Raw genomic sequence first — 27,910 nt, forward strand, 5'->3', positions numbered from 1 at the left:
GTATCCTATTGATGTGAACTAAAAAATCAAATTTTATAAAAATACACATAAAATTATCAATAAAACCATATCGTTCAATTAATAATATTGTCTTTTTCAAATATTTTTTATAGAGTTATAGTTAATCGATTACGTAATCACCATTATAAAATTATATTTTTTAAGGTCCCAACGTAATTGAGACATTATATTTTTACCCTCAATAAAATAATAATATCGCCTAATGCTATCACTTTAAATAAATTTAAATGTTCTAAAAAGTTTTGAACATATACGTCTACTAATATAATTATCATGAAGTCATATCATTTAAAGTTTTAAATGAACAAAATTAAGAATTGAATTCAAAATATTTTTTTAAAAAAATTATATAATTTTAAAAAAATATGTGCGATCCGTGCATCACACGGGTTTTAAGCTAGTTTGTGATAAAATACTAAATACTATATTATTAACATATCTTTGATATTACTCACCATGTAAAGCCGTGCAATATAATGTGTTTAAGTGCTTATTACTTAATATATTTTAATTTTAGCTATTATATAAATGTGAGTAATAGTGTTTGTATGTATAAATAATATTAAATTTGACTACATTATTCGTAATTTTGGATATTTGAAAAATATCCGATCCCATTCAAAATGTGACGAATTTGAATTTATAACCCAAAAATATTTGGATTTGAATTTGGATTTTACTGTGGCCATTCCAACTCGACCGGTTGCCATCCCTGTTCAGACCCTCGAGTCTTTTCGTATATAAACAAAACTACACCGGAAAAAATTGCCGGGGGACTAGTAACTGGAGAAAGTTATTAATATCTCAAATCGTTGTTGATTCGATCAAAGGTTTAATCTTTACACTTTGCATCTTTATTTTTAATTATTTACATTTAATTTCTTGTCATGATATTTGTATAATTAATATGTTTGAAATTCTTTTTGATGTTTTCACGCTTTGCTTCATGTGTGTTTGTGTTATCTTAGCTGATATCTTTGTTATTTTATTGAAAGTTTAGTTTTTTTTTGTGGTGATTATTGTAGAATTATCATGTTTGTATGAGTTTATGATGTTTTAATTATTAAATTATCCGTAGTTGATATGTTGATTAGTCGTTCTGTGATATATTATTTGAAGGTATGTTTTGCGAGGCATCATCGTGATATTAGTTTGTGTGGATGATTGTTTTGGTCGTTAATTGGGCGACTTTTTGATTCGATATAGATTGAAATTAATGGTGCAATTTTTGAGTAATCTGGGGTTTGGTTATGATGGTGAATACAATTATTTTCTGTTGAATTCCTCTTCTTTTTGTGCATGGGCATGGAGAATTTTGTATTGAAGTCCCTCTGTCAATTAATATTTAACTAACTATTCTTGAGTTCCGGGCGTGTGGCAAATTTTGTATATGAATTTCCCGCAAGTCATTAATTTTCAGTATACCATTATCTAATCTACCTAAGATTGTTATTAAGTTATTCCTATATGAATTTTGCGCCTGTCATCAATTTTAGTATGTTAGTATTCCATTCCTGATTTTTTATATTATTAGTATGTCAGTATTCAGTCAAGTCTTTTAGCTTTTCACATGTCTTTGACTATGGAGAGTACCCAAGTCTTCTTTTATGAACGTATAAGTTGACTTGGGTGTCTTGTTAGTGTGTGCTTATTATGGTGTTGTGCTAGATGCCTAGTCCGCAACTTGAAGTTCTACTGTTAATGTATAATGTGTTACTTTTGGGGTTGAACAATGTTTTTGTCAATTAATTGTTTTTGTTTGGATTATTACTATGCAGAATATGGATGGCCTGACTGTTGATCAGGTTGTGGAGGTTCCTGATGCATTGGATAGATTAACATCTCAGAATATAAATGTTATAGATTGTGCTTCTGATATTTCTGATGATGAATGGAAGAGCAATAATAAACGGGGAAGATTGTTTATTGCTCCTTGTAGTGGTCCCAACAGATCTGAGCTCCAAGGGAATATCCAAAAGATTGCATTAAGAACTACACCTAGGAGTGCTTTGTGTCCAAAGGAAAATGCGGTAGACTCTACGCCAGATAGATTAGCATCTCATAATGTAGATGTTATAGATTGTGCTTCGGATCTTTCTAATGATGGAAGGAGGACCAATAACAAACGGAAAACTAGAATTACACCTCCTTCTAAGAGTGCATTTTATTCAATGGGAGATGCGGTAGACGATACGTTCAATCACGGTGGCAATAATAACAACCCATCTAAAGACATTGGGAAAAGCCGAACAACTTCTAGTTCCCAATTTCAAATGCCTGCATGCCAAGTACATAGTAATGTAGTTGATCTGACTACGCACGATAGTCATTCTAATATATGTCAAAACTATATCGCCGAAAGTAGTAAAGGAGAACAAAATAGTAAAGAAATGGTAGACAAAAGATTATCACCTTTGCTCATCGCAGATGATACTGATATTGGGGAAATATATGAAAATCCAAGGACTTCACATAGGACTCAGGAATTTGACTCTCCGCAGGATGATTCTGGAAGTTCCAGGGAATTGACAGTCAAAGAGAAGGGCTCTTGTCGACAAAAAGGAAAGGGAATACTAACCGAAGAAGATTTTGATGGAAAAAGAAAGCTTTTGTCTGGCAGGTAAATCACTTCGATTAATTAGATATATTGCTTGTTTACATATATTACGTCAAATATTTTGTAATCATATCTTCTATATTGGTAAGCATGCTTCGTACACATCTACGATTGAAAAAATGATCTCAGATCAGAATCCTTGTTGAAATATTACTTTTTTATTCACACAATGTATAAGACACACATTCATGTACTATGTGTGTATATATGTAGTCTATCAATTTGCCATATATACTCGCATTATTTAGTAATGAATCAAATTAACACTGCTAAAATTGGTAGGCTGTATAAAGTTAAATAGCCAGGGCCTTAACTTTTGCTGCGTGCCAAGTTAAATTGACTAATTTCTGGTTTCCCCAGTTTTTGGGGCTCTACGGAATCTTTTGTTGCGGTTAACATGTTTCCAGGACTCTCAAACGTTTAGCCATAATTTTATCCTATGTTGTTGATGACTTGATGAATTTTGTTATTTGATTGATTTCCACACCATGATGCACTTTTGGGGGGGGGGGGAGCTTGGTTCATGGTTAATGAGCCTGGTTAACAAGAACCAAAATCCTTCGTTCCTGTTTTGGTCAGTGATCAATATAGCCCTTTATTTTTAATTGTCTAAATATGTCTTGACTTGAGTGTGATACTATGTCTTGTAAGTTGTTGGGATATTTCTGTAAATTTTGTGTGCTAACCGTAAAAATAATAAAGAAAGAGAGAAATATGTGAATTTTAATCCACATCTCTGATCAAGTACTGTACTATTGTGCTTACAGTTTCTCTTAAACAAGAGAAAAATTTATCTATATCCTTCGTAGTAATTCTGCATGGTTCACATTTCTGTTTAATTTAAATTTTACTTTGGCTCTTTATCATGGAATTGATGTGTTGTGTATTTGAATAGATGGTCTTGTAGCATTGCACAATTGATTTTTTTTTTCTTTTTCTCCTTTTCTTGGAGCAACTGACTGTAATAAGCATGCAGGACTCTTGCTAGCAAGTTAGATGGAGTTGGTCGTGCTAACAAGGAAGCATGTGTAGGATCTGAAGATTCAAGTGGATGGGTAAGTACACGTACAAGAAAATTAAATCCTTCTTCCTCTGATGAGGAGCATCTTTGCGATAGGGAAGATGATCCACGTAATGTGACTAAACGTCCTAGAAATGTGGTGGTGAGAAGGTATAATGAAGATGGAAGTAATGCGAGAAATCACTCATCGTCATCCCAGAATTTGTCAGTGCCCCCAAAATCCCTGATCTTATCCCAAGAGCATCGAGGTTGCCTGTTAAATGAAAAGCCTGGGTCTTCACATAAGACTCAGAATTCTGACTCTCACCAGGATGATTCTGGAACTAGCTGGGAATTGATGGTTAAAGAGAAGGACTCTCGTCGACTAAAAGGAAAGGAAAGACTAACCGAAGAAGAATTTGATGAAAAAAGGAAGCCTTTGGTTGGCAGGTAAATCACTTTGATTTAATTATGTATATTGCTTGTTCACATATATTACATTTAATATTTTGTTAAACATGTCTTCTAAATTGGTAAGCATGCTTGGTACATATTTATGACTGGAAAACTTATCTCAGATCAGAATCCTTGTTATATGTTACTTTTTAATCACTCAATGATCAAGAGACAGATTAATGTATATATCTGTAATCTATCAATTTTGCAGATGTACTTTCATTATCATTCAGTAATTAATCAAATTTAGCCTGGTAGAAGTGGCAGGCTGTGACATGTAATAGCTGTTAATGGCTGTCCGACCATTTGATGTCCCTTATAGAAATAATGTAATGTGAAGCAGTTTACGGGCCTTAACTTTTGCAGCATGCTAAGTTGAATTGACTAATTTCTGGTTTCCCAATTTTTTCAGACTCTAAAGAATCTTTTGTTGTGGTTAACATGTTTCCTGGACTCTCAAACGTCTGGCCATGATTTTATCCTATGTTGTTGATGATTTGATGAATTTTGTTATTTGATTGATTCCCACACAACGATGCAAATTTTATTTATTTATACTTTTTTTGGGGGGGGGAAGGCCTTGTTTCATGGTCAATGTGCCTGGTCAACGGGAACCAAAACCCTATGTCCTATTTTCGTCAGAGATCCAATTAGCCCCTTTATTCTTAATTGTTCAAGTGTGAATATTTCTGTATATTCTGTGTGCTAACTGTAAAAATTAAAAGAGGATAGGAATTTGCGAATCCACTGTGCACATCTCTGATAATGCACTGAACTAATATGTTACAGTTTCTCGTGATAAACAAGAGAACAATGTTTATATCCTTCTTAGTAATTCTGCATGGTTTACATTTCTGTTTTATTTAAATTCTACTGTGGCTCTTTATCATGGAACTGATGTGTTGTGTACTGGAGTAGTTCCGCATTTATCATTGTAAAGTTCATTGATTTTTTTCCTGTCTTTTTCTTGGAGCAACTGACCTGTAATAAGCATGCAGGACTTGTGCTGGCAAGTTAGATGGAGTTGGTCCTGATAACAAGGAAGCATGTGTACGCTCTGAAGATTCACCTGGCTGGAGAAGTACACGTAAGCGTACAAGAAACTTAAATCCTTCTCTGGCTGATGAGGAACATCTTTGCCACAAAGAAGTTGATCCAGGTAATGTGACTAAACGGCCTAGGAATGTGGTGGTGAGAAGGGATAATGAAGATGGAAATATTGCGAGAAATCACTCGGTTTCATCCCAGAATTTGTCAGTGGCTCCTATATCCCTGACCTTATCTCAACAGCGTCGAGGCTGCCCATTAAATGACCATCATGGTTCTTCAAACACAGCTTTTAAAAGGCGGAAGAAGTCATCTGGGACTCACCATTGTGGATCTTCTTCATCACGTATTGGTAACTCCAAAGTGGATTTTGGGTCATCAGGGGAACCATCGAACATAAGATCAGTTAGGACACAAAATAGGTGTACTGCAGGCAGTTTTAGCCGGATTGTTGATATTGATGATTTCTCCCTTGATAGAAGTAATGGCTCACACAACAGAGATTGCAGTAGAAACAGCGAGTCAGAAGTTAGGGCTACACAGGTGGAAGACGATGAAATTTTGGCATTGGAACTTCAAGAACAACTATATAATGAGTCGAATGTTGCTGCAGATCGCGAGGTCTGTCACTTTCTCATATTTCATCTTTCTGTCTGCATTTTACAAGGGAATACCTCTGTATTTTGTGTTTTAGTTTTTCTATCTTCTTTTGTCATCCACAGATTGATGAACAAATTGTATGGGAACTGTATCAGGGGAGTTTTCAGTACACTTTCCCTAGCGGCAGTCATCATGAATCGCATCCTGTAAGTGCATAACTAATCGTACTATACAAGTCGGTGTACTATTCTTTGATATATTTAGATGCTCGTACTTTGTTGTCTTTATCCGTGCATGATTGGTTATTATCGAATAATATATATGGGTTATGTTAAAATGCTTCAAAACTATGTGTGCCAATGTAATAAATTTTAATTTTTGGATTAATTGTCTGCCAGTGGTATGATCTACTATTTTTTAATGGGCTGTCAGTTAAAAACATATGACATTATATGGATGTTTATAAGAACATTCATCTTTAATTATACTAGCCGGGTTACGTTATGGATCCTTCAAGACATGCATCCCGGTCTCAGATCGTGAGGCCAGGGGGCCCATGTCAGAGAAATATTGATGAATTATCGGTGATGCCAAATAAAGAATTAGAATATTAGTTTGTTTTTATTTTTCATTATTTAGTTATAAGTGTGTTTTGTTATTAATAATTATATAATATATTAGGAAGATTCTAGATTATACTAATATAATTAGATAAAGGGTTTGTTTCCTTTAATTATTTATGGTAGTTTATATATATAAGTATTTAGTTTTCAGGAAATTACCTGGCTTCCAAGTAATAGTTATTTATATAATCTTATATAATCTTTTATTATGAAATAGAGTTGAATTATGAATTAAATCTGCGGATTTTTGTGTGTTTTTGCTGATTCTCTGTGGAGATAGCCTATGCCCCTGTTTTTATCCCTTCCCTAACCCCTGTCCTACATCAATCGGCCTGTACTAATTAATACTGCTCATTCTATGAAAATAAAGTTATCATGACTTTGTAAGAACTACCTAACTAAGTGATCATATTTTGTTAGATGTTTTGTTGTTTTCTTCAAAGAAAGATCAAGTTATAGCCATTGCAGGAGACGAATGTATATACAATTGCAGGATTCAGTTTTCTAAAAAAATGAATATAAAATCTATTGTAGAGTAGATTTATTGATTTAGTTGATACACGACCACTGATTTATATGCAGCAGCTCGTATCATGTCTTGCCGAGGCATAACATAGTTGGCGTTTCCATATCAATCTTGCACATGTATACAGCCTAACATTTTCTCTTTTAACCAAGTTATTTTATGCACAGCGAAGTACAAAGGTGGTGGCTGTTATACAACTTGATTAAAGCTATTAATCTTGACTCATGAGTTGGCTATAAACTGATAATCATGGGGTCGCTAGAATAAATTTAATAAAAACTACCTATCTTTTCGAGGATCCGTAGTGTTTAGATTCCTCTTAAATTTCTTGACTTTGTATCCATAAAACTGTAATCCTAAAGTCATGCATTGTTTGCTGGTTCAAGCTTCATGATTGTGCTCCTTAGATTAAACTAGAAGCACCGTAACAACAGCATTGTAGAGTCTGCGAGAGCGTTACGAGCTCTAGTAGCTATGGTTTTAGCTTTACACTTGTTACTTTGTTAGAAGATCTTAGGGTTCAATGTGCTCACTGTCCCTGGAAAACAAAGGGCACGTAAAAGAATCATATAGAAAATGATAACATGTTTTACCTGTTAATTACCCTGTCTAAGCTTCATGTTTTTGTAACAATGGAAGTAAAATAGTTTTCTTTCAGTTCATGAAATTTCTGATTAAATGCATGATTACTTGTGAAAGATTGATTAGTTTTGTCAGTGTTTACTGCCAATTTTCTCTGTGTTTTCAAAACATTTTTTTTTTGTTGCAGACAAGTTCGTTCATGTCGAACTTACATAGACAGTTTTTTTCAAAAAATTAATTTTTTTGTTGCAGACAAGTTCGTTCATGTCGAACTTACATAGACAATATATATCAGAATCTTCTCAAAATTCTTCCACACATAGAGTTACCCAGGATCGTGTTCCTACCGCTACTAGAATGCCACAAACCAGACGTCGTATCCCTGCAGAACCTCGTACAAGATCATCAAGACAAAGAAGTCCCCAGTATCCTCCCAGAATGGATGTTGACATGGTATAGGCCTACATTTTTACAATTTATTTAATGCTTCATACTTACATTATTTCTTCAGCTCAAGGTTTTGGGGTGCACATAAAGATTGTTTAATAGTGCTAATCATGATTCTCGTCTTGTTCTGCAGAGAATGTATGTTTTGGAAGCTTTAGAGTCTGTCAACAACATAGGAGTGGCTAGAGGTTTACTTCAGCGTGATTTCAATGAGTAAGTTCAATTTTTAGTGATCAAGTTATTGTTCTCTCTTCAATAGCCCAATATATTTTGAGTCAATCTTGGCAATAAAGTTTTAATAGAAATAAACTCCCACTCTATGTTACACGGACTCGGGTATGGGGGTAGGACACGGATCCAAGTGTGAGACCCTTAGTTTTAAAAAATTAAGATTCGTGGATATGGATCCGTAATTGGACATGGGTGCAGGGATTCGGCATATAACCTTTACGCAAGTGAAATTATACCTACTTTTTATATTTCTCAACCAAATAAAGAAGACATATACACAATAGTTTGTCATATTTATAGCATACTCAAAAGGATAACATGAAAATAGTAATCAATGGACATCCCTCTCTAGAATTAAGTTGTTCTGAGGCCTTGTAAATCATTTTGAACTAGATTTCTTGAAGTCAAAGTGTCCGGTTTCTATATGAAGGATACGACTCAGATCCCGTACCCACACCCATGTCATGTCCCATCGACATGGGTATGAGGGAAAAATTGAAGAGTCCGGTCAATGGAGCTCCCACAGTCCCACTTGTAACTGCCTCGTCGACCTTTTCATCTCCTAATGAGAGTTTTAGCAGCAGATTTAAATTACTGAGGTCATGCAGAGGTTTTGGATAATTTAGAGTAACCAATATGCTTCGAGTACATTGTAGATTAAAATTATTGTTTTAGTGTTGCTATTAAAATTATTGTTTTATGGTCTGAAGAGATGCTTTCACTGTTGGATATCAGATTGGTTAGTCTATATGAATAAGAACGACTGAACAACCACATCCAACCAGTTTCAGCGAAGTTGACCTGTTTAAAGCCATGTCCCTTATACGTCAGTTTTCATGTCTGCTTTGGTGGGAATATTGTAGTGAGTCCCATCGAAATGTCTTTGTTAAAACTTGGAAAAAAATGTATTGCATGTATTGTACTTGTTATCATAAACATTAAGACTTTACTGCTTAGGAAATTTAAAGAGAAAGAAATGGAGGTATTGAGAATCAGGTAAAAAAGAGAGATTATTGTATCATCATCCAAGGCGAAATTAAGAACAGGGACAATAGAGAGAGATTTTTGACTCCGCAACTTGCAACTACTTGTTGGAAAATAGAAGTCGCCTAATAATTAGTTTACTTGACATGACCCCTTTCTATTGTCACGTCTTATTTGGATGATAAAAGTAAAGCTAGTATTATATGTTTCCTCTGTCTTGCTTTAACTAAGAAAGTTAAGTTTTGCCTGTTCCATATTATTTATCTATTAGACAATATTCTGTTTGTATGATAAAACAATTTTGTCAAGGTCTGCAATTTGACTACTTCTAGACATATGTTCTTGCGCTAATTACATACATTTCGAGCAATACAGTTGTAAATTGAACCTCTTTTCGTATTTGGTTCAGAAACGATTATGAAATGTTATTGGCTCTTGACGAAAACAATCACCAACATTGTGGTGCATCTGAGGCTCGGATTAATGGTTTACCAGAATCCATGGTTCAGGTACTATTCATACCTTCCTTTACATAGACACTTAAATTGAGAAAATATTGAAACGGCGTTGACCTGGTTTCACACCTACTCAAAAACTAAAAGAGGGAAAATGGTGGGTCTTGATATGCATTTTCTTTCTCGATTTTTGTGTTTGATTAAACAAAGGCCCCCGGTCAATTATCCAGCTTAAACATAATTCTTCTAAATAAATGTTTAACTGTCCTCCAATCTTGCAGACTGATAATCTTGAAGCATGCTCAGTTTGTCTAGAAACTCCAAGCATTGGGGATACCATGCGCCATCTTCCTTGTCTTCACAGATTTCACAAAGATGTATGTAATAAAAATTCAAAGTTGTCGCATGTTTAAATTAATTAATAAAAATCCACCAAACATCTAACTTTGTGTTTTTCTTACCATTTCCAGTGCATTGATGAATGGCTTCGGAGAAGATCGTCGTGTCCAATTTGCAAGTCATTCATCTGATTTGTGCTTCAGGTCTATCTATCTACTAATAAACCACGAGAGTGAGGCTTAAGGTTTTAAATAATGACCAGCTAAGCTAAATAATTTTGCCTGGACAAACGTTGTTAGGCTTCCAAGCAAATAGATGTGGTTATGTTACATTGTTGTTTTATTGGATTATCAAATGCTTTTATGCGATTCTCGCTATATACTAAAAGTTGTTTTGTTATGAATATTAACTTGTTATAGTTCTATAAATAAACATAATTTTTGATGTATCCTGTATGTTGTATTGGAGCTAATAAAAATGTGGAGTTCAAAAATGGTATATATTTCAGATCATAGACGGTTATTTCATTTGACTGTCGAAGAATTAATATTACTGTTAAATTAGGTGTGCAACAGTTTTGAAATCATTATGACGGAAGTGAATACTTTTGTAATCGTCTTTTCTGTCAGAAGGTGAGGAGAAGATGATCAATGTAGGACATGCCTCATTTTGCTGCAAACTTAACTGAGTTTGGGTAGATGGGATTGTTTCCTACTATCATTCTTGTGATGAATATTGAAATAAAGCTATTGACCTTGCCTTTGGTAATGGTCTTTTGTGGAGCAAACAAAAACAAGCAAAGAAAGCGTGGTGTGGATCTTGAAAATATACAACTCAATGTAGTGCAATGCAGGTGTATGTACAAGTCCTCTGCCTTGAATATCAGTATTGATAATTTACAACATTGTTTGACTATAATATTGACATTTATTTAAACACACTTAGAAATGATTTTACTGCTCCTAATGTTAGTCTCATTATCAATAAGAAATACCAAGATCATATAGATTTTAAAGAAAGTATGCAGTTGCGCAATCCAAAATATTTTATACACCAGGCCATACAAACTAGAAGTACAAACTACTAACTAACGTTTTTGCCTCTTAGCAACATCATTAGGAACATCACTTGATGAACGTTCATCATTAACCCTCGATCGCTTTCGAGATCCCACATCACACCAAGAGTTTCCAGTCCCAAGTTCTTGCGGCTTCTCTTCATGAATCCCATTGTTCTCCACTAAAACTCCCAGAAGCTCGTTTACATCAAACAGGTGGTTGAACTCAAAATACGATCTGTGTACCTCTTGGAGGAGTCTCAATGCCCAACTCAGCGGCCCTGAACTTTCACTTTCATCAGTTCCCTCTTCAGATAATGATCTAGGGCTGTTAGGATCTTCTGCTGCAAAATATTCATACTGTTTAATCACTATAAGGTTACTGAGATCTCTTGCCCATGCCTTCTCGGAATCATCAAGTATAAGAACTCCACTTTTATGAACAGGAACGACATCAAGTCGTTTTTGGCCTGCTGCAGTAGAATCCTCCCTGGATATGATTCTCGAGCCGAAGTAAACACGATCAGGGTCAAGAAGACCAGCCATCTTCTTAGCGTAACAGCGTGATCCATTCGTGTAAATATACATATCGAACAGCTTACTAGCCTCTGGCAAGAATTTTCGCACAAAGGGCCGTAACTTTGTCAAGAACTCGACATTACTAGATTTCCATCTACTAATATCATTCTTCTGGGAAGAATTGCAGAAACGAATTCTGTCTTCTTGGGAGAGTCTGTGTACCCGCTTCGTGTGAAGAAGAGTCTGGTCCAAATCCAACACCAAACAGAGCTTTTTTCGATTTCGCAAGTTCTGCAACATAATGTTTGGAATCCAGACATCCCTGACGATCTCTAGTGGAACCCTGTAAAATATTTGAGCGTAGAGAGCTGCTTGCGTACATATTTCTGAACGTGTTGTATCATCATCAGATGTGATTTGTTGTGTGCCCATCAGTATAGAAATTAGAGAATTTAGTAATCAAGTCAAGGGCAGATAAATTTATACTTATAAGAGATTTTGCAAGTAAATCCGATTAGCACTAAGACAACCATGGATCCTACTGAACTTAGATAAACATGTTTCGTAGGCGCCAAGGTTTGAGTACATTATTGCAAATAACTGAGTTTTATGTAAACAATAAAATATATTTTGTAAAAATCTAAACAAGACCAAAATTAGTTAATAATTAAAGGGTATATGTCAAAAAATACCACTTTTTATATTTGCAAATATACTTCTAAAATCAATTGCATATTTACCGTATTTTTAAAATTTAATTTCAAAAGTAACCTATCTTCTCTCTCATTCTTTTTTCTAACCCATCTTTATGCTTTCTGTTCTTTACTTTCATCTTCTATATTTTTAATCGTCATCATCAAATACACAATACGAATTTATACATATCTGAGCTTGTCTTTATTGATCAATATATAAATCTATTTTGATTATAAAGCGATATGAGTTGTTTAGTAGTATATCATGGAGGATTATTCGACGAGACAATCAGCCAGAGTCGAATTTGAAGATTGGTTTGGAGAAAATTGACGAGAATTGACGTAAGTTGAAGGTAATTTTAGCTATTTTTTGTGTTTTTCTTTGTAAAATTTTGTTGTTTGCAGGTAAAGTTGCAGTAATGTCTACAAAGTATTTCATAAAATGTCCTAGAGAATTAAACACGATTTTATTTATTTCCGGTTGATTTTTTGAAAAATAAAGTAGTTTTTAGTGATTGATTTAAGTTGAGTTGGATGTACATTTCGTGTAATCAGATATAACTTTAACTATTTTCAAACTCAAGTTGCATTTTCGTTTAATTTTGGCGACCTTGATACTAAATCTAAGATTAGTCGAGAGAAAAATATTTTAATGTGATAAATGGATTTTTGCTTTCTTTAATTAATCCATGGTACTCAATTGATACCATGTTGTTTTCGATTTGGTTGGCTGACCAAAAGTATTATTTCTTATTATGTTAAACTTAGTGAAAAGGAGAGAACCGTAAATAATATTGGACCGATTAGGAAAAATATCCTGCTACCATGATCTATCTTACTCATTTTTTTTGTTTATCAACTTTTACGAGAGGACAAATATCGACTTTTCTGCTAAGTGTTATATCAAAAATTCAAAGACAAACTGTGTTAGTGATTATGGAGCATGAATATCCTCATTTAACATTAATGTGTTTAATTTATATTTTGTTGTTTTTGATAAATTTTTTTAGTTTATGATGTTTTGTCTTATTTATTTTATGCAGGGAAAATGGTGAACTAATAATATCAATTGCAGAGTATTTGGTTAGACACATGGACTTTCTAAAACTTCTTTTGACATATCTACTTATAGAAGAACTAGGCTTGCGTTTTTGTTTTAATTCTATAGAATGGAAAATCAAATATAGAGATATGAAAGCGAGCCTAAATATCTTGAGCCTAAATATCTTGAGTAATGCGATGAAGATAGATAAAGTGACTTATTATATATATATATATATTTTATTATAAATTAATTTAATTTTCTTTTAGTTACACATTTGATTGAATTTAGTTACTTTAAAGTTAATTATTCTTAAATTTTGGCATTGGGCCTTTATATTTATCGGCCGAAAGTAGTTGGATATTTGGTTGAACGTAATTGCCTTTATATTTAGGGGTTCATTTAGAGGTTTATAATATAGTACATGTGTGATTAAATGTAGTAGCACGTGCGATTGATTTTGGTTGCTAATGATTGAAAGTAGTTGCAAATGTAGTTGCATTTTGTGTATTTTGATTAATGTAACTGTTTTAATTTAGTTTCAAGTCTATTCTTATGGTTTATATTTTAAGTTTTAAGGTTAATCGTTAGGATATTGGTTCAGAATAAATGTTTAAATTTTAGGGTTTATGGTTTGATTTGGGGGAGGGGGGTTGAAAGAAGTTGCACATATGATTGAATGTAGCTGCACATATGATTGAATTTTGTACACATATGTGGCTGATTTTATTTGAAAACTTGTTTTTAATTATAGACTCTAATTTGGAAGCTTTCTTTTGGGATTTATAAATATTCACTCTTTGATTATTTTAGGGTTTATTAGTTCTGTTTTGAGTTTGGAAATATTTAGTTTTTGATAGTAGACTCTAATTTAATATTTTTTGAGTTGCACCTATAATTACATTTTGAATTTCTTTGAGTTACAAATGTAGTTGCAACTGAGATTTCTTTGAGCTGCATATAAGATTTAGAGTTTGAAATTTCTTTGAGTTGCACCCATATTTGCATTTTGGGTTTGTTTAAGTTACAAATGTAGTTACAATTGAGGTATCTAGTTGCAATTGAGTTTTCTTTGAGTTGCACATGCAGTTGTATATTGGATTTAGAGATTGTGATTTATTTGAGTTGCACCAGTAGTTGCATTTTTGATTTCTTTGAGTTGCAAATGTATTTGCAAAGATTTCATACACCACATTTTGAATCAAATTTCCTAAAACGACACAATGTATAAAAATGGTTCGAAAAAGCTTCAAAATGCCTATAAAGTAGTTGCATTATTTTTTTTCAGTTGCAATTTAAGTTACTTTTTAGTTGCAAATACAATTGTTTTTAAGGTTTAAAGTTTAATGTTTTTGAGTTGCGCCAATAGTTACATTTTGAGTTTCAGTCAAATGTAGTTGCATACTTTTTTTTTATCATAGTTGAACATAATTTCTAACATGATAGCAAACAATTGCAACATTTGTTTAATGGATAAAGTTTAGGGGTTAATTTTTTAAATTTGGTGTTATGTTTTTAGGGATTAAGTTTAGCGTTCATAAATTATTTTTTCACTCATTATATGATTCAACTTGAAAAAATGTTACAGGGTTCACTAATTCTCTAATTTAATCTAAGACCTTAATTTAATAGTTTTTAATAACATAGGGTTCATCAACCCCCTAATTGGGATTTAGAAACTTTTATAAGATTGTAATATAATGTACAATGTTTTAGGGTTTAGGGTTTAGGGATTAAGACTTTTGGGCCCTAAACCCTAGAACCTAAACCATAATTTTAATCTAGCGTTTAGATACTTTAGTCCCTAAAATTGTAATTTAATCTTGGACTTAGAGAGTGTGATGAGGTTGTATTTAGTTACATAATGGTCGTATTTATTTGAGTTGAATGTATTTGCATATCAAGTTGACTATAGCATACTTGTTGATTATAGTTGAACATAGAGTTGCTAAACATAGTTGCTCTTGGACTGAATTCGATAAATTTTGTTTTGATTTCAAAATTATTCACTTTTTAATATTTTAGGTTTCAATGGTTCTCTTTTGGGTTTAAAAATATTTAGGATTTTAATCGTGGACGGTAATTTTTAAAAACTTGATTTTTAAATTAAAGAGTTGCAAGTAGTTGCACATATTGTTGAATGTAACTGAACTTATTGTTGCGTGTAGTTGCACATGTGGTTGAGTTCAGTTGCATATGTATGATGGGATTGCATTTAGAATTATATCATGGTCGTATTTTTATTTAGATTGAATGTATTTGCTTACCAAGTTTAATGTCACAATTTATAAATGTAACTCTAGTTTATGAATGTTGCTATTGCAGTTGAATTTGATGTCACAATTATTTTGACTTAATTATTCTAATTGAATTAACAATACATTGTGTCACATCTTTGTCTCAAGAACACACACAAATGCGTTTTAATCATACAAATAAAATTCTCGAGAATTTGAGTTGCATATGCCTAATTAGATTTTTTAATAAATATCTGCATTTTGGGGATGATTGTTAATATAATAATAATAATGGAAATTTGTTTTGCCCCGTGGGTTGGCTATGTTTAATTTACGAAGAGTATAGAATAAGTTCAAAAAGTTCAAAAAGTTAGTTAATAGGAAACAAATGTATGAAAATGAATGAAAAAAAGAATATTTAAGTAAAGTTAAATTTTAATATTATTAAATATGATCCAAAGCATGTAAAGGAAAAGGGAAAAGTCCATCACGTGGACTTTGAACGAGAGTGTTTATTAGCCTATAAAATAATAATAATAATAATAATAATAATAATAATAATGATGGATGATAATAAAAGAAATAAACAATAATATTAAAGTAGATGAACTATTAGTACACTAGAATATAGCCCGTGCTTCGCACACGGAAATTTTAATTTATATTAATATACAGAAACAAATTAACCAGGAAGAATATTATTAGTTTTAAACTTCCGTCTTATAGATTTATAATGTTAGCTAGATTGTATTCATTGAAATCATAAATTACCCTTTTATTGTAAAATGTAAGTTGGAAATATAGAATGATAATTTTAACAAAAAATTTATGCGAGAACCACTAAAAAGAATGATTAAAAGTGAATAATAAAAAATAAATGTTGATACTAAAAAAATGAAACTAAGATTTACATACATAGATATGGAATAAAACTTTTATAATATTTTTGATTTAGTGGGCTAAAATTTATTTAAGTTGTAAAAACATGAATGAAATATAATTATTGAAATGACTATTGATTCAGTTTATTAAAACTTTTAAGTAAATTATTAAATTTGCGTAGAAAGGAATATGTACATGTAGGTGTTTTTTTAAGCATATAAAAACACTTAAAATATTAGTTTTTATCTTTTATTAAGTAAATGAAATATATTTTTTGATAATTATAAATGAAGAAATTTAGGAAAAAAAGATATTTATTTTCTTAAAAAAAGATTCACATTCATACATAAAGGATAAAAAAGATATCAAGATCACATATATGAGAACACTATATATCTAGATTAAAAAAAAGTAATAAAGAACACCTATGAGAACACTGGTCTCTAATATTTATTCAAGTATCACCTTAGAAGTTGGAACTAAAAAATTCTTGGAGTAAACATTATAGAGGAAGTCTAGCGCCACACACACTTCTCAACCAACAAATCAGATTATAATATGATACTAATTTCACATAATATGAAAATAGAACCACACCTTTATTAAAATTAAACTGAAGACTTTATGACACCAAAACAATCAACATAATAACCATGCAATAAGAATTCTCCTATGTACCACCTGACCAAGCCTTGCATCTTCATCATCAAAGTGATCTTAAAAAATGCATCACAAATTTCCAACACCTCTCGAGAATCTTGACCTTCAATTACTTCACCATATTACCGGGATCCTGGAGATCTGGAACTCAGTAAATTAAATTTCGCACCATTTTGACCATCTAAAGCAAAGGTTGTTCTGACAGTGTAGGGGAAAATTTATGTCAAGGTCCAAGATTTTCTCTATCCTTTCTATCAGTTCATCTATAATAACTATACTGTTCATAAATTTACAACCAATACGGTCCATCTAAGTTTTCAAGTTATTCATATTTGGGTAAACATGCCTGATTTTGCATCACCACATCCTCCGGAGCACCCAAAATCTTGGGAGCTGCAAAATACAAGATGTTCTGATCCATGAAATAAAAATATGATAAGAGAACACCATTTTAGATGAATGCCTTGGGATTATCAAATATTGTCCCATGAATATTGACCTTTATTACCCCCATCAAAAGGAGACAACCACTGAATCTTCATTTTTTTCAATTGTGCATACAACTCTGGCACTATGAAGTGAAACAAGCAATGTCGATACCTTTATTTGGGTACATCTCACAAACAAAAAAAAAATTTAAAGGTCACAACTGGAGCTATCATTGAAACTTGCAACTTGAAATTTTGAAATCAGTAAAAGAGGATTTAGAAAAAAATCATTAGACACCTTTCATATAATGCAACACTAGAAGATACTTTAACTTTATCATATTTGTGAATTGGATGTTCCGCTTCAAATTGTAATCTAGCATAAATAATATGAATTCATTCAATTTTACAAAGAAAACTATCATTGTTCTAGCAATATTCAAGCCGAAGGCATTTCTGCTGGATTTCTTTAAAAGCAACAATGCAATTCACAAATGGGTCGAGTTATCGCTGATTGACAACCTAGAAATAATATAACAAACCTAACAATAATATTTTTCTATTAATTAATTAGAAAATGGAAATAATAGATCTATGATTAAAACACATCATTCTTACTGAAAGATGTCATTTAATGATATATTTATAATATTAAGAGTAAAGAGAGTAACTGTTTGGTTCAATATGGTGTTGCAAAAAAAATACAAACAAAAGGATAAAACATACAGATGATCAATTTTACTCTCTTAAGGAAATAAACATCTTTTGCGAGGCTTGAGTTCTCACTCTGACATACTCTCTTAGTAGCGAGGGAACCCGCTAACCTGATATAATCAATTTTTATATCATACTAAATATGATTTTTTTTAGAAATGAACTTGCTGAATTCGTGTCTGAACACAACATGACTAATATCTGATGTGCTTTACTAACAAACTATACATTGTCAACTACTTTAAAGAAGAAAATTATATGCAAACCTGGTGATTATTATGATTGATGTAGCTTTCATATCCTCTTTATAACATCTGGTCGTGTTAATGAAGTTTCACCAGTACAGAACATAAGAGCAGAAGAACAGAAGAGTCCTCGATAGCTCTCGGCTGCCACCTGGTATATAATTTAAACATTTGATAATATAATAATGCAAGGTTGATGCGAATAATCTCAACCAGTACAGAACAGACAGAACAGAATAGGAGTGGGTCGAGTTATCACTGATTGACAATCTGGAAATAATAGAGAAAAGATATGGAAAAATAAATGACATGAGGGATTATGTAAATGTGTGGATACACTAAGTGGAGATTGATCATATTTTCCACATATACTGTTATATGAAGCTCTTATAGTCTCCACATTAGGGTCTGACAAAATGATATGAAAATTAAGAAATTATGTTTAACGTGTATATAGTCATACACTTAAACAACAGTTGAATTATTAATCATCAAAATGACAGTAATATTGAAGTCCAGACCCGAGGATCTTCAATACTGGGTTATAACACTATGATGTCCTGTACTACTCATACTAAACTTTTTCTGTGACGGAGTTGTTTGAGTCACTAAAATATGACCTGCAATTAAAAAAAGGGTTACATATACGGTATTCATAAATGTATGATTAGGCAACATTAATGGTTGCAAATTTACACCTGGATTGCACAGTGACTCTGAAAATGCTAATGAGTAAAGGACTCTGAGATTGGCCCTAAATAACTTAAGATTTGAATGAATGAAAAATATAATAGTCCATTAGCAGTACTAAGATAATATTCCAGAACACACACACACACAAACACACACACATATATATATAAATCAAGGATAAACAATCTTTGTAAGTCACATTATATGACATGTAAGTAAACTGGAGAAAGCCAACTTTGAACACGGCGACCAATTCGATTCACTTGTCTAAAACACATATCTTCTGAGCATTAGATCAAAAACCTAATTTGCACATGATAATGATCCCAGAGGCAATCTTTTACAACCTTCATCAGCACAAAACATAGATTATAATATGCACTCACATCCCTAGTCATTTAGTATGAGATGACATTAGAACCATTAGGCTTCTAATAACACGATAAAAACAGACACCCTGAAACTAATATTGAAAAATATAGTAAGATCTTAAAAAATTACATAAAGTCCAAGTAGACGAATAAGCGGATGCATCCCAAAAAATGAAGGACATTATAGTAAGCACAAAGATTTTTTTTTCTAACGGGAATTGTAACGTCTGGGAAAATTACGTTTATATAATATCATATTTATAAAAATTATGTGTGTTAATGTCATTTATGTGAAATTAACTGTTAAACCCTAATTGCTATGTGTTATGTGCATTCTGTGTCGTCCTGGTATTTTTAAGATATTTTTAGGATACTTTATTTTTGCATTCATAGCTTTTACTTCAAAAGTTTTACGACCCGAATCCTGATTTTAAACAGGATTTCAAATAAAATAATGGGCCTTATTTTTCATCAAATGGCTTTTACCATCGCATTATTCTGAACATCTAGGTATTTTATAAATTCTCTCGTTTCGCGAAAAATGACTTTTCCGGCCCCATTGGGTGTTAAAAACCCAACAAAAATCATATTTTTATTTTTATAAAATTATAGGACTTTCATTTATACCATTTTTTTGTATTTTTGCATTATTCATAATTTTTGGGAAATTTTGGCATATATATTGTATATATAAAATATTTATAAATTAAATTTTAATACTCAAAAATTATAAAATTAAAGCTTATTAATTTTAAAAAATGTAGAATTAGGGCCTTAATTTTAACTAGGAGTATTAATTTTACTACTATATAATAGCCTAATTTTGATTTAATTATTATTAATTAAGTAATTAAAAAATCAGAAAATACACAAATTCTCTGCAAACCGGGTCGGGTAGAACAGTTGCGGGTCGAAGAATCAATCGGTAATTTTGAACTGAATACAGCATCAAATCAAGCAGTTCGAGTATCCAAATCGAAGGTTTTCATCTATTCTTTCTGTTTGTAGCATCAATTTCATGTTTTAATGCATCGTTTTAGATTTTCGATTTATAGGGTTTATGTTCGAATTAGGACTTTTTTATTCTAGGGTTATTATGATGTTTTGATGATTGATATAGCTTCCTGATGTTATTTGCAATCGATTCATGGTGTTTAATCGAATAAACGATATCTGGATAGCAAAGTTCGATTACTAGTGTTTATATTCGATTTTCAAATCACAACTCTGTAATTTCTGTGAATCTTTGGTATGTGTAATGTTAGGGGTTTGATTATACTGTTCTTTAGCTTTGATTTGCATTATAAATCATCGAGTTTCATATATAGAATCAAAAGTTCGATATTTGGCCCGAGTTGATGTCGGTTGTGATCGGAGATGAAGATTCCGTGATGTTTTTGGTTTATTTTTGGCCGGGAATAGATTGCTGTAGTTGCCAGGAATGAAAAACCAGTGAAAAACACACCCAACGGTATTGTTTTTGGCCTGAAATTGGCTCACCGGAATCTGCTCCGGTGGCCGGTTTCTGGGAAAATTCCGGTCATGTTCTTCATGACCCAGAATTGACCCGTATAAAATACCCGGCTTTGATCCTAAATTGTCAGAGTTTGAATTCTGACAGGTGCTTCTGGATTTTTATTTTTATTTTTATTAATTTTAAAAATCAGTTTTATTTATTTTATAAATTGATTAATTAATTATTTAATTAATTGATTTATATTATAAATAATTCTGAAATATTTTCTAAAAATCAGATTTAATTATTTTCTTAATTATTTATTATTTAATATTTATTTATTAATTATTTAAAACTGATTAATTATTTTGATAATTAATCAAATAATTTTCAATAAATCATAATAAATTCATTTTAATTCCAAAAATTATAGAAAAATCATTTTTAGTTCTGATTTTTCTTAAATAATTATTTAAAAATTATTTTAGGGTTTAAAAATTAGTAATAATTATTTATATTGAATAATAAATTGAATTATATGTGTTTAATTGATATTAATTAGATTTTAGTCTGATTCGAGCGAAATGAAAGCCCTTTGACTCAAAAAATGAAATAATTTCACTAAAAATAATATTAGAACCTAATTTCTTCGAGAAATTAGTTGACTTTATTATTTGTTTAATTATCAGCCGGATAGCGTGCCGAGACGAGTCCGATAAATTCCGAAAAATAGGAAACGAGTCAGATAATGATTAGTTGAGCGATCAACGAGTCGATTTTGATTCTAAAAATTATTTTAACTATAAAAATGATTATGTGCTTATGTGCTTATGTGTATTATGTGGTTAATCGAGTCTTACTTGTAAATATATAATATACGAGTCAATCATAAGCGCATGGGTAGACAATAGGAATGATGTAAAGTCGGTTCAAGACGCAATTGAAGTACAAATTGACTAAACCAGTCTATTTCTCTAACATAAGCTAATCCAGCAAGGCAGGTTGAGTCGGTGATAGACGAATTTGATATATTTGAAGTGAGTCGTGCTGAAGGCAAGTTTTTCCCCTATTCTAATTTCAGAATAGTGTTATTTCTTCAGATTCTTATCACGCTTGCACTCTTTTAATTCTTGTTCATAAATATTGATACACACTTGTTATTCTCTTGTTCATATTTCATTTCGATTCTTGATTTCTCCTTTTCTTTGAATTCCTTATTCATATTCCAATTGTCACTCACATAGATTGATATATTCTGGTGATTATAATATATCAAAGCATACCGATTGTTCCGGTTGCTATGTTATGGACGAGATAGTGATATTTTGGGGATTAAGTTTTACTTAATCCTAAGGACCGGGACATAAACGGATCCTTGAGATGGGCCGTAGTGCCTGGGTGCCCGACTGGATCTATATAGTGAGATATAGATCTGCACTGTATCCTAGTTGATCAGTAGGGTATAGATGTGAACTTGTGTCCAATTTAGTTCATTTGTATTCGCCAACAGTGGCCTTCTTTCTATTCTCGCGGGGTTATATTTTTGCCGATATACCCAGATTACTGATTCATTTATACTGCTTTAACACTGTTTATATTTTGCGGGCTTGTTGAGCAATTTTTGGCTCACCCCTTTTTGTTGTTATTCACCTTACTGTTTTCAGTTAAGAAGGAATATGAAACCCATCAGGACTCGAGTGGTAAAGAAATGGGTCAAGCCTCAGGATCCTCTCATACCCAAGGTGTTGATCCCAATCCAGGAAGAAAACTTTGAGTTGCCGAACAGGTGGAGTGTAGATAGTTAGTGTGTGTGTTTGATTAAAAGATGAAATTAGTTTAACACTAGTTAGACAATGGTTTGTAATAAAGAGAGTTTGTAAGATTTTGAATTTGGTTTGTAATAAAGTAGTTAGTGGTTCTTGTTTTCATACTTCAACCTAAAAAGATCATGGTTAGTGTTAAAGGGGTTTAGATACATTTCCTTATTATTTGTTATTCAGGTTGCACATGTTTGGTGATTAGCTAGTAACCCCCAAACTTATACCCCGGGTCTGGAGGGCGTTACAGGTTTGGCATCAGAGCTGTAGGTTTGGTCCCTGAAAATAAGAACATTAGGGTTAAGATAAGATAGGGAGATCACATAGGATATGAATAGTCAACTAGAATGAGTAGTGTTAGGATTTAGATAAGATTATGATATGAAGGTATTAGTTTTAGGAATGGTTTAATGACCCTTCTTCTTTCTTTGGTATATTATCAGATGGCATCATCAGGATATTCAAGTTCATCCGAGAGGACTGTGACAGGACCAGTTGCACCAGTGGTTCCACCAGTATCTGAGTATATGTTTCCACCTCTTTCACCTCCTCCACCATTGCCCCAGGAGTCAGTACCACCAGTGCCAGGGATAGTTCATGATTCTGTAGAGATGTTTGATCCGTTAGAGTTCTTTGTTAGGTCACACAACAGTATAGAAGGGGGTTGAATATAGTGTTTATACAATCAAATCGATTTAACACAAGTATGTAACAAAGATCAAGTATATTCAATAAACTTTATTACAATATGAACTGTTGTTCTCTCTCAGTGATGAACAAATATCACTAAGAGCTGCTAGGTTACAATGTACAATCTTCTCGATAATAATAACACCTATAGTGTAAACCCTAAGCTGTGTTTATATAGTACACAGTTACAAGATATATTCTAATTGATATGGAATATAATTCTGTCTCCTAAAATATATCAATTAGATATCTTCTACAAGTCTTCTAGTCCTCTAACTCTTCATGCATATCTTCTTTTGTTTTAGTCCAGATCTTCTCCTGTAAAATAGCCGCATTCCTGATCTGAAAGTCTTCCCGCACTTAAGTACTGATATGTATCTTCTAACACCTTAAGTTATGATATTAAGTTCTGACTTCAGTAAGTTCTGATTTCAGTAAGTCCTGATATGTCCTGTTGTTAAGTTCTGAAAAACTAAACACAAATCATATTAGACATGACATCTCAAATATATCTAACAATCTCCCCCAACTTGTAAATTATGCAAAATATACAAGTTAATAGATTTGATGATGTCAAAAACATTTTAAGTACAAATGCAATAAGAGTTTAATAAGACAACTAAATACAACAAATAGTCCTTGTAGCTTTTACCAATCTCACTGAGTCAATCTAATTCCAAAGTGATTCTTGACAAAGTTTGATATCAGTTTTTCTTCTTTATTCCTCAGGACTTGAGCTATTGTAGTCTTGACTTGCTTCATCTATTCATCTTAACTTCCAATCTGGTAGATTGCAGTCCTTAGAGCAGAGATATGGTTTCTTTCTAAACCATCACCAAGTCTTATTACCCTTGGATGAGAAGAATCTTCATTGTAGCACAGACATTTCTCTTTCAGAATCACTTCAAGTTTATCAGAATCCTTCTTCATTGGAATTTCACTTCCATCATCTTATGGTCTGTAACCCTTGAACCAGAAATTCTTGCTTTATCTCTTATGGTCTTCATTATGAAATTTGACCATCTCCTGGTAATATCAGACTTTATCTCTAAAAGATAATGAAAGAATTGAAGTTCTTTCAGGGATTTGTTCAGCACATCTGATTCTGACATTTGATATGTCCTTCCATCTTCAAGAAATAGAATCAGATTTTTTTTGACATTATGCTTGTCATGAACATCCAGTACCACTTGAACAGAGATAACCTTATCAAGATGTTTCTGTGTAACGTCTTCAAGAGGTTTGTCAGTTAACAAAAATGGATCTCTTGTAAGCACTTCAACTCATGTCTTAATCTTAGCTTCATTAGAACCTAGTCCAACTCTGTCTCTTGCTTCTCTGGCTTTCAATCCAACAGTCATGAAATCAGATAACAATTGGCTTTTCTTTGGGTCTGCTGGTTTGACTTTCTTCCATAGGAGTTTCTTTTTGTCAGCAACTTTCATCTTGTCTAAATCAACTTGAGCTATGTCAGAGGTTGATGTCTTGATGACTTAATCAGAACTTGCTGTTTCTTCTATAGCTTGCTGTCCTTCACTCTAAACAACTTGAGCTTTGTCAGAGGTTGTCTTAGATTCTTCAGTAATCTTTCTTCTTTTCAGATTTTGAATAGTTTCATCTTTAGCAAGAGTATCATCATGAACTTGAACCATTTTGTACACTGGTTTCATCAGGATTTGAGGAATTTTCATCTCCTGTGGCTTTATTGGTTCATCAATTTTTCCCTTTCCTTTATCTTTGGGATCAATATGTGATCTTGTCATGGGCTTTGAAGCCTCAGAATTTGACTTTTCCTTGATCACAATGCCTTTTACCTTAGGCCTTGGAGGTTTCTTAGCATCAAAAGCTTTAGACTTTAGATTTGTCTTCTCAACTTTAAATCTAGCTTCTTCCTCCTTGAGAGTTTCCAAATCCATTCCAAGCTTATGTTTCAGAAATAATCTTCTAGCAATCTCTTCATCAAGTGTCTGAATCTTGGGATCCTTGTAGTAGACAGTAGTCTGCTTTCCCTTTAGCTTCAGAGTTTGCAAGAACTTCTGAGAGTCTTGACTTTCAGCTTGAATTATAACATCAGAATCAGAACTTGCTATCAGATTTTGATTATCAGCACTTGCTATCAGATTTTGATTATCAGCACTTGCTATCAGATTTTGAGCATTTACAGCATTAAAACTTGTCTTCTTTTGAGTAGAAGATTTGCTTACATCAGAGATTAGTTTCCTAGAAGAAACCTTGCTGCTTTGCCCTTGACCTTGACCCTTGCTAGGGTTTCCCTGGTCATCTTCATTATTATCCCTTTTCTTCAGTATCAGACTGGTTGAGCATTTGGACTTAACTACCTTCTCCCCCTTTTTGGCATCATCAGGTAATAGGAAAGAGAGAAGAAGTTCTACAGAAGATTGAATTGCATCCAGCTGAGCTTTTTGAGAAGCTTGATTCTGCAGGACCTCAGTAATTTGGGCCTGTTGCTTCTCCTGAATCTTCTCAATTGCTTCAACTTTTTCATAAATAGGTCTGATAAACCTCTTTTTATCAAGCTTGGTCTCCATATCCAGCTTTTCAGCTTTTTCCAGAAGTTTATCAACCTTTTCATGAGTTGTAGAGTGTTGACCTTGAAGAGACTTGATACTTAGAGCTGTGACTTTGAGTTGAGTCTTGAAATCAGAATTTGTCATCAGCTCATCAGCTTTGGCAATGTGCTCTGTCAGAACTTTAGAGCTTGGAATGAAATCAGATTCATTCCACTACTTGGTCCACTCAACCCCTCTGTGAGTTTCTTCTCAAGGAATAGGAGCAGCTTGTTCAACAAACTTTTCAATAAGTGCCTCCTTGCCAAGAGTAGGAGCTGGAGTATCTACTGAAACACTGTCTCCAGAACTTGAAGAAGACTCATTATCCTCTAATAACACAAAAGTATGTGAGGCTATAGGTTATTCTGGTACAACTTCATCTAAATTCTGATCATCAGAATTTATCTCCAGAATTGGAGTTGTTGGTATCTCAACCTGTAAAATAGTCGATTCTGTAAATGGCTGAGCTGCTGTTGAAGCTTCAAGATAGAGCACAGTTGGAATGATCATTCTGTGGATGTCAATTTCAGGACTTAATCCTGAATCTTCAACTGTTGTTTCTTTGATTGGAGAGACAGGAGGTGTGAGCACTGTATCTGGAACAGTGTCTTGAGCTTGAGTTGGGGATGGTAAAGCTTCAATTACAACAGGTTCTGATGAGATCAGAGATTCCTGATCCCATTCCTCAGCTTCTTCAGTATCCTCAGATGGAGGCTTAGCCATGTGCCTTCCTGACCTCACTTTCTTTAATCTCCTTGATAGTGAAGGAGTTGCTTCAGCAACATCAAAACTTTCAGTTCTTTTCCTCTTTAAATTACCGAAACCCTCAGCTTCAGTCTTTTTCTGATGGGTTGACCCTTCAGCTTCTTTTGTCACAGGTTCTGATGCATGAACCTGTGCTTCTTCATCATCTGTTTCATCCCTTAGAATCATCCTTCTTCTCCTTAGTGGAGATTTAGGAACATATTTTGCTCTTTTAGGCCTTGAGGATGAAGGTCTGATGGTAGGTGCTGATAGGTGTTGTTGTGAGGATTGTGCTGGGTGGAAGTATGTTCTGATGGTAGGTTGAGTTGGTTGAGGTTGAGAAGTGATAGGTTGTGTAGGTGCTGATGGAGATTGGGATACATCAGGATATATGGTAGTATAGGTGGTTGGGTCAGAGTTTACTAAGACCTGTTTGACTTATTATGGAATTTGAAGGGGTCTTAGAACAGTTTTCTTATTATCAGTAGATAATAAGTCAGTAAAAGCTCTTTTAGCAAATTTAAATGGCTGAATCAACTCACTTGCTAGTTGGGGCTTATCAGAGCTACAACAACTGTAAATAAGTTGACAGAATCTAGCAAAATATACAGTATTTCTATCTTCTGTCATCCTATCACCTATAAAACCTAGTACAACACTAGCATAATTAAAATGAGACTGAGTAATTAGAGCATACCCAATTTGCTGACTAAGGATTGGAATTGCATCAAAGTTTGAACATTTGTTTGCAAAAGTTCTGGTGATGCAGTCAAAGAAGAAACTCCATTCCTTCCTTATGTATGGCCTCTTCAATTATCCCAGCTTGGAAAATGATTTTTCATAACCCAGATTAGCCATCATCTGTTGAAGAGCTGGCTCCTCAACTGTTGAAAAAGTGCAGTCTTCTGGCAGATGTAGAGCTTGGCGAACTGTGGACACAGTCACCACATGTTCATCCTCCCCTGTTGTGAAAATATTACTAGGGGACCCATCTTTTCCACCATCATCATAAACCCCACTCCTCCAAAACTCCAGTATCTGAGTTCCTGAGAGTGATTGAGGTTGGGTCAATGCATACCCAATCTCGCTGTTAGCAAGGAATTCCTGAACAAAGTGAAGATCTGATGGGGCTTCATCCTTGTAACACCCCCAAATCCGGAGT

The 27,910-nt window shown here is 33.1% G+C and overlaps 2 protein-coding genes across 2 annotated transcripts; one reads left to right on the forward strand and one right to left on the reverse strand.

Moving 5' to 3' along the window:
* The first annotated feature begins 696 nt into the window (after positions 1 to 696).
* Positions 697 to 10,421, forward strand: LOC141684484 (uncharacterized). The gene is made up of 10 exons (XM_074489486.1): positions 697 to 851; positions 1,800 to 2,641; positions 3,615 to 4,088; positions 5,093 to 5,762; positions 5,864 to 5,947; positions 7,725 to 7,925; positions 8,053 to 8,132; positions 9,544 to 9,643; positions 9,871 to 9,966; positions 10,060 to 10,421. Exons 2-10 carry the CDS (start codon positions 1,803 to 1,805, stop codon positions 10,117 to 10,119), a joined length of 2,604 nt encoding a protein of 867 aa, XP_074345587.1. The 5' UTR covers positions 697 to 851; positions 1,800 to 1,802; the 3' UTR covers positions 10,120 to 10,421.
* A 594-nt stretch (positions 10,422 to 11,015) lies between these two features.
* LOC141685924 (RNA polymerase II C-terminal domain phosphatase-like 5) lies at positions 11,016 to 11,936 on the reverse strand. The gene has a single exon (XM_074491000.1). The coding sequence runs from the start codon at positions 11,934 to 11,936 to the stop codon at positions 11,016 to 11,018; it is 921 nt and encodes a 306-aa protein (XP_074347101.1).
* Between the last annotated feature and the right edge of the window lie 15,974 nt (positions 11,937 to 27,910).

Source organism: Apium graveolens, chromosome 9 (assembly GCF_009905375.1).
Source record: "Apium graveolens cultivar Ventura chromosome 9, ASM990537v1, whole genome shotgun sequence".
In the NCBI taxonomy this organism is placed as follows: domain Eukaryota; kingdom Viridiplantae; phylum Streptophyta; class Magnoliopsida; order Apiales; family Apiaceae; genus Apium; species Apium graveolens.

Excerpts from the sequence above, each read along its gene's own strand:
- LOC141684484 (XM_074489486.1), top strand. The coding sequence starts at position 1,803 with ATGGATGGCCTGACTGTTGATCAGGTTGTGGAGGTTCCTGATGCATTG. Across the intron at positions 2,642-3,614 it reads AGAAAGCTTTTGTCTGGCAG|GACTCTTGCTAGCAAGTTAG; the intron begins GTAAATCACTTC and ends ATAAGCATGCAG. Across the intron at positions 7,926-8,052 it reads CCAGAATGGATGTTGACATG|AGAATGTATGTTTTGGAAGC; the intron begins GTATAGGCCTAC and ends CTTGTTCTGCAG.
- LOC141685924 (XM_074491000.1), bottom strand. The coding sequence starts at position 11,936 with ATGGGCACACAACAAATCACATCTGATGATGATACAACACGTTCAGAA.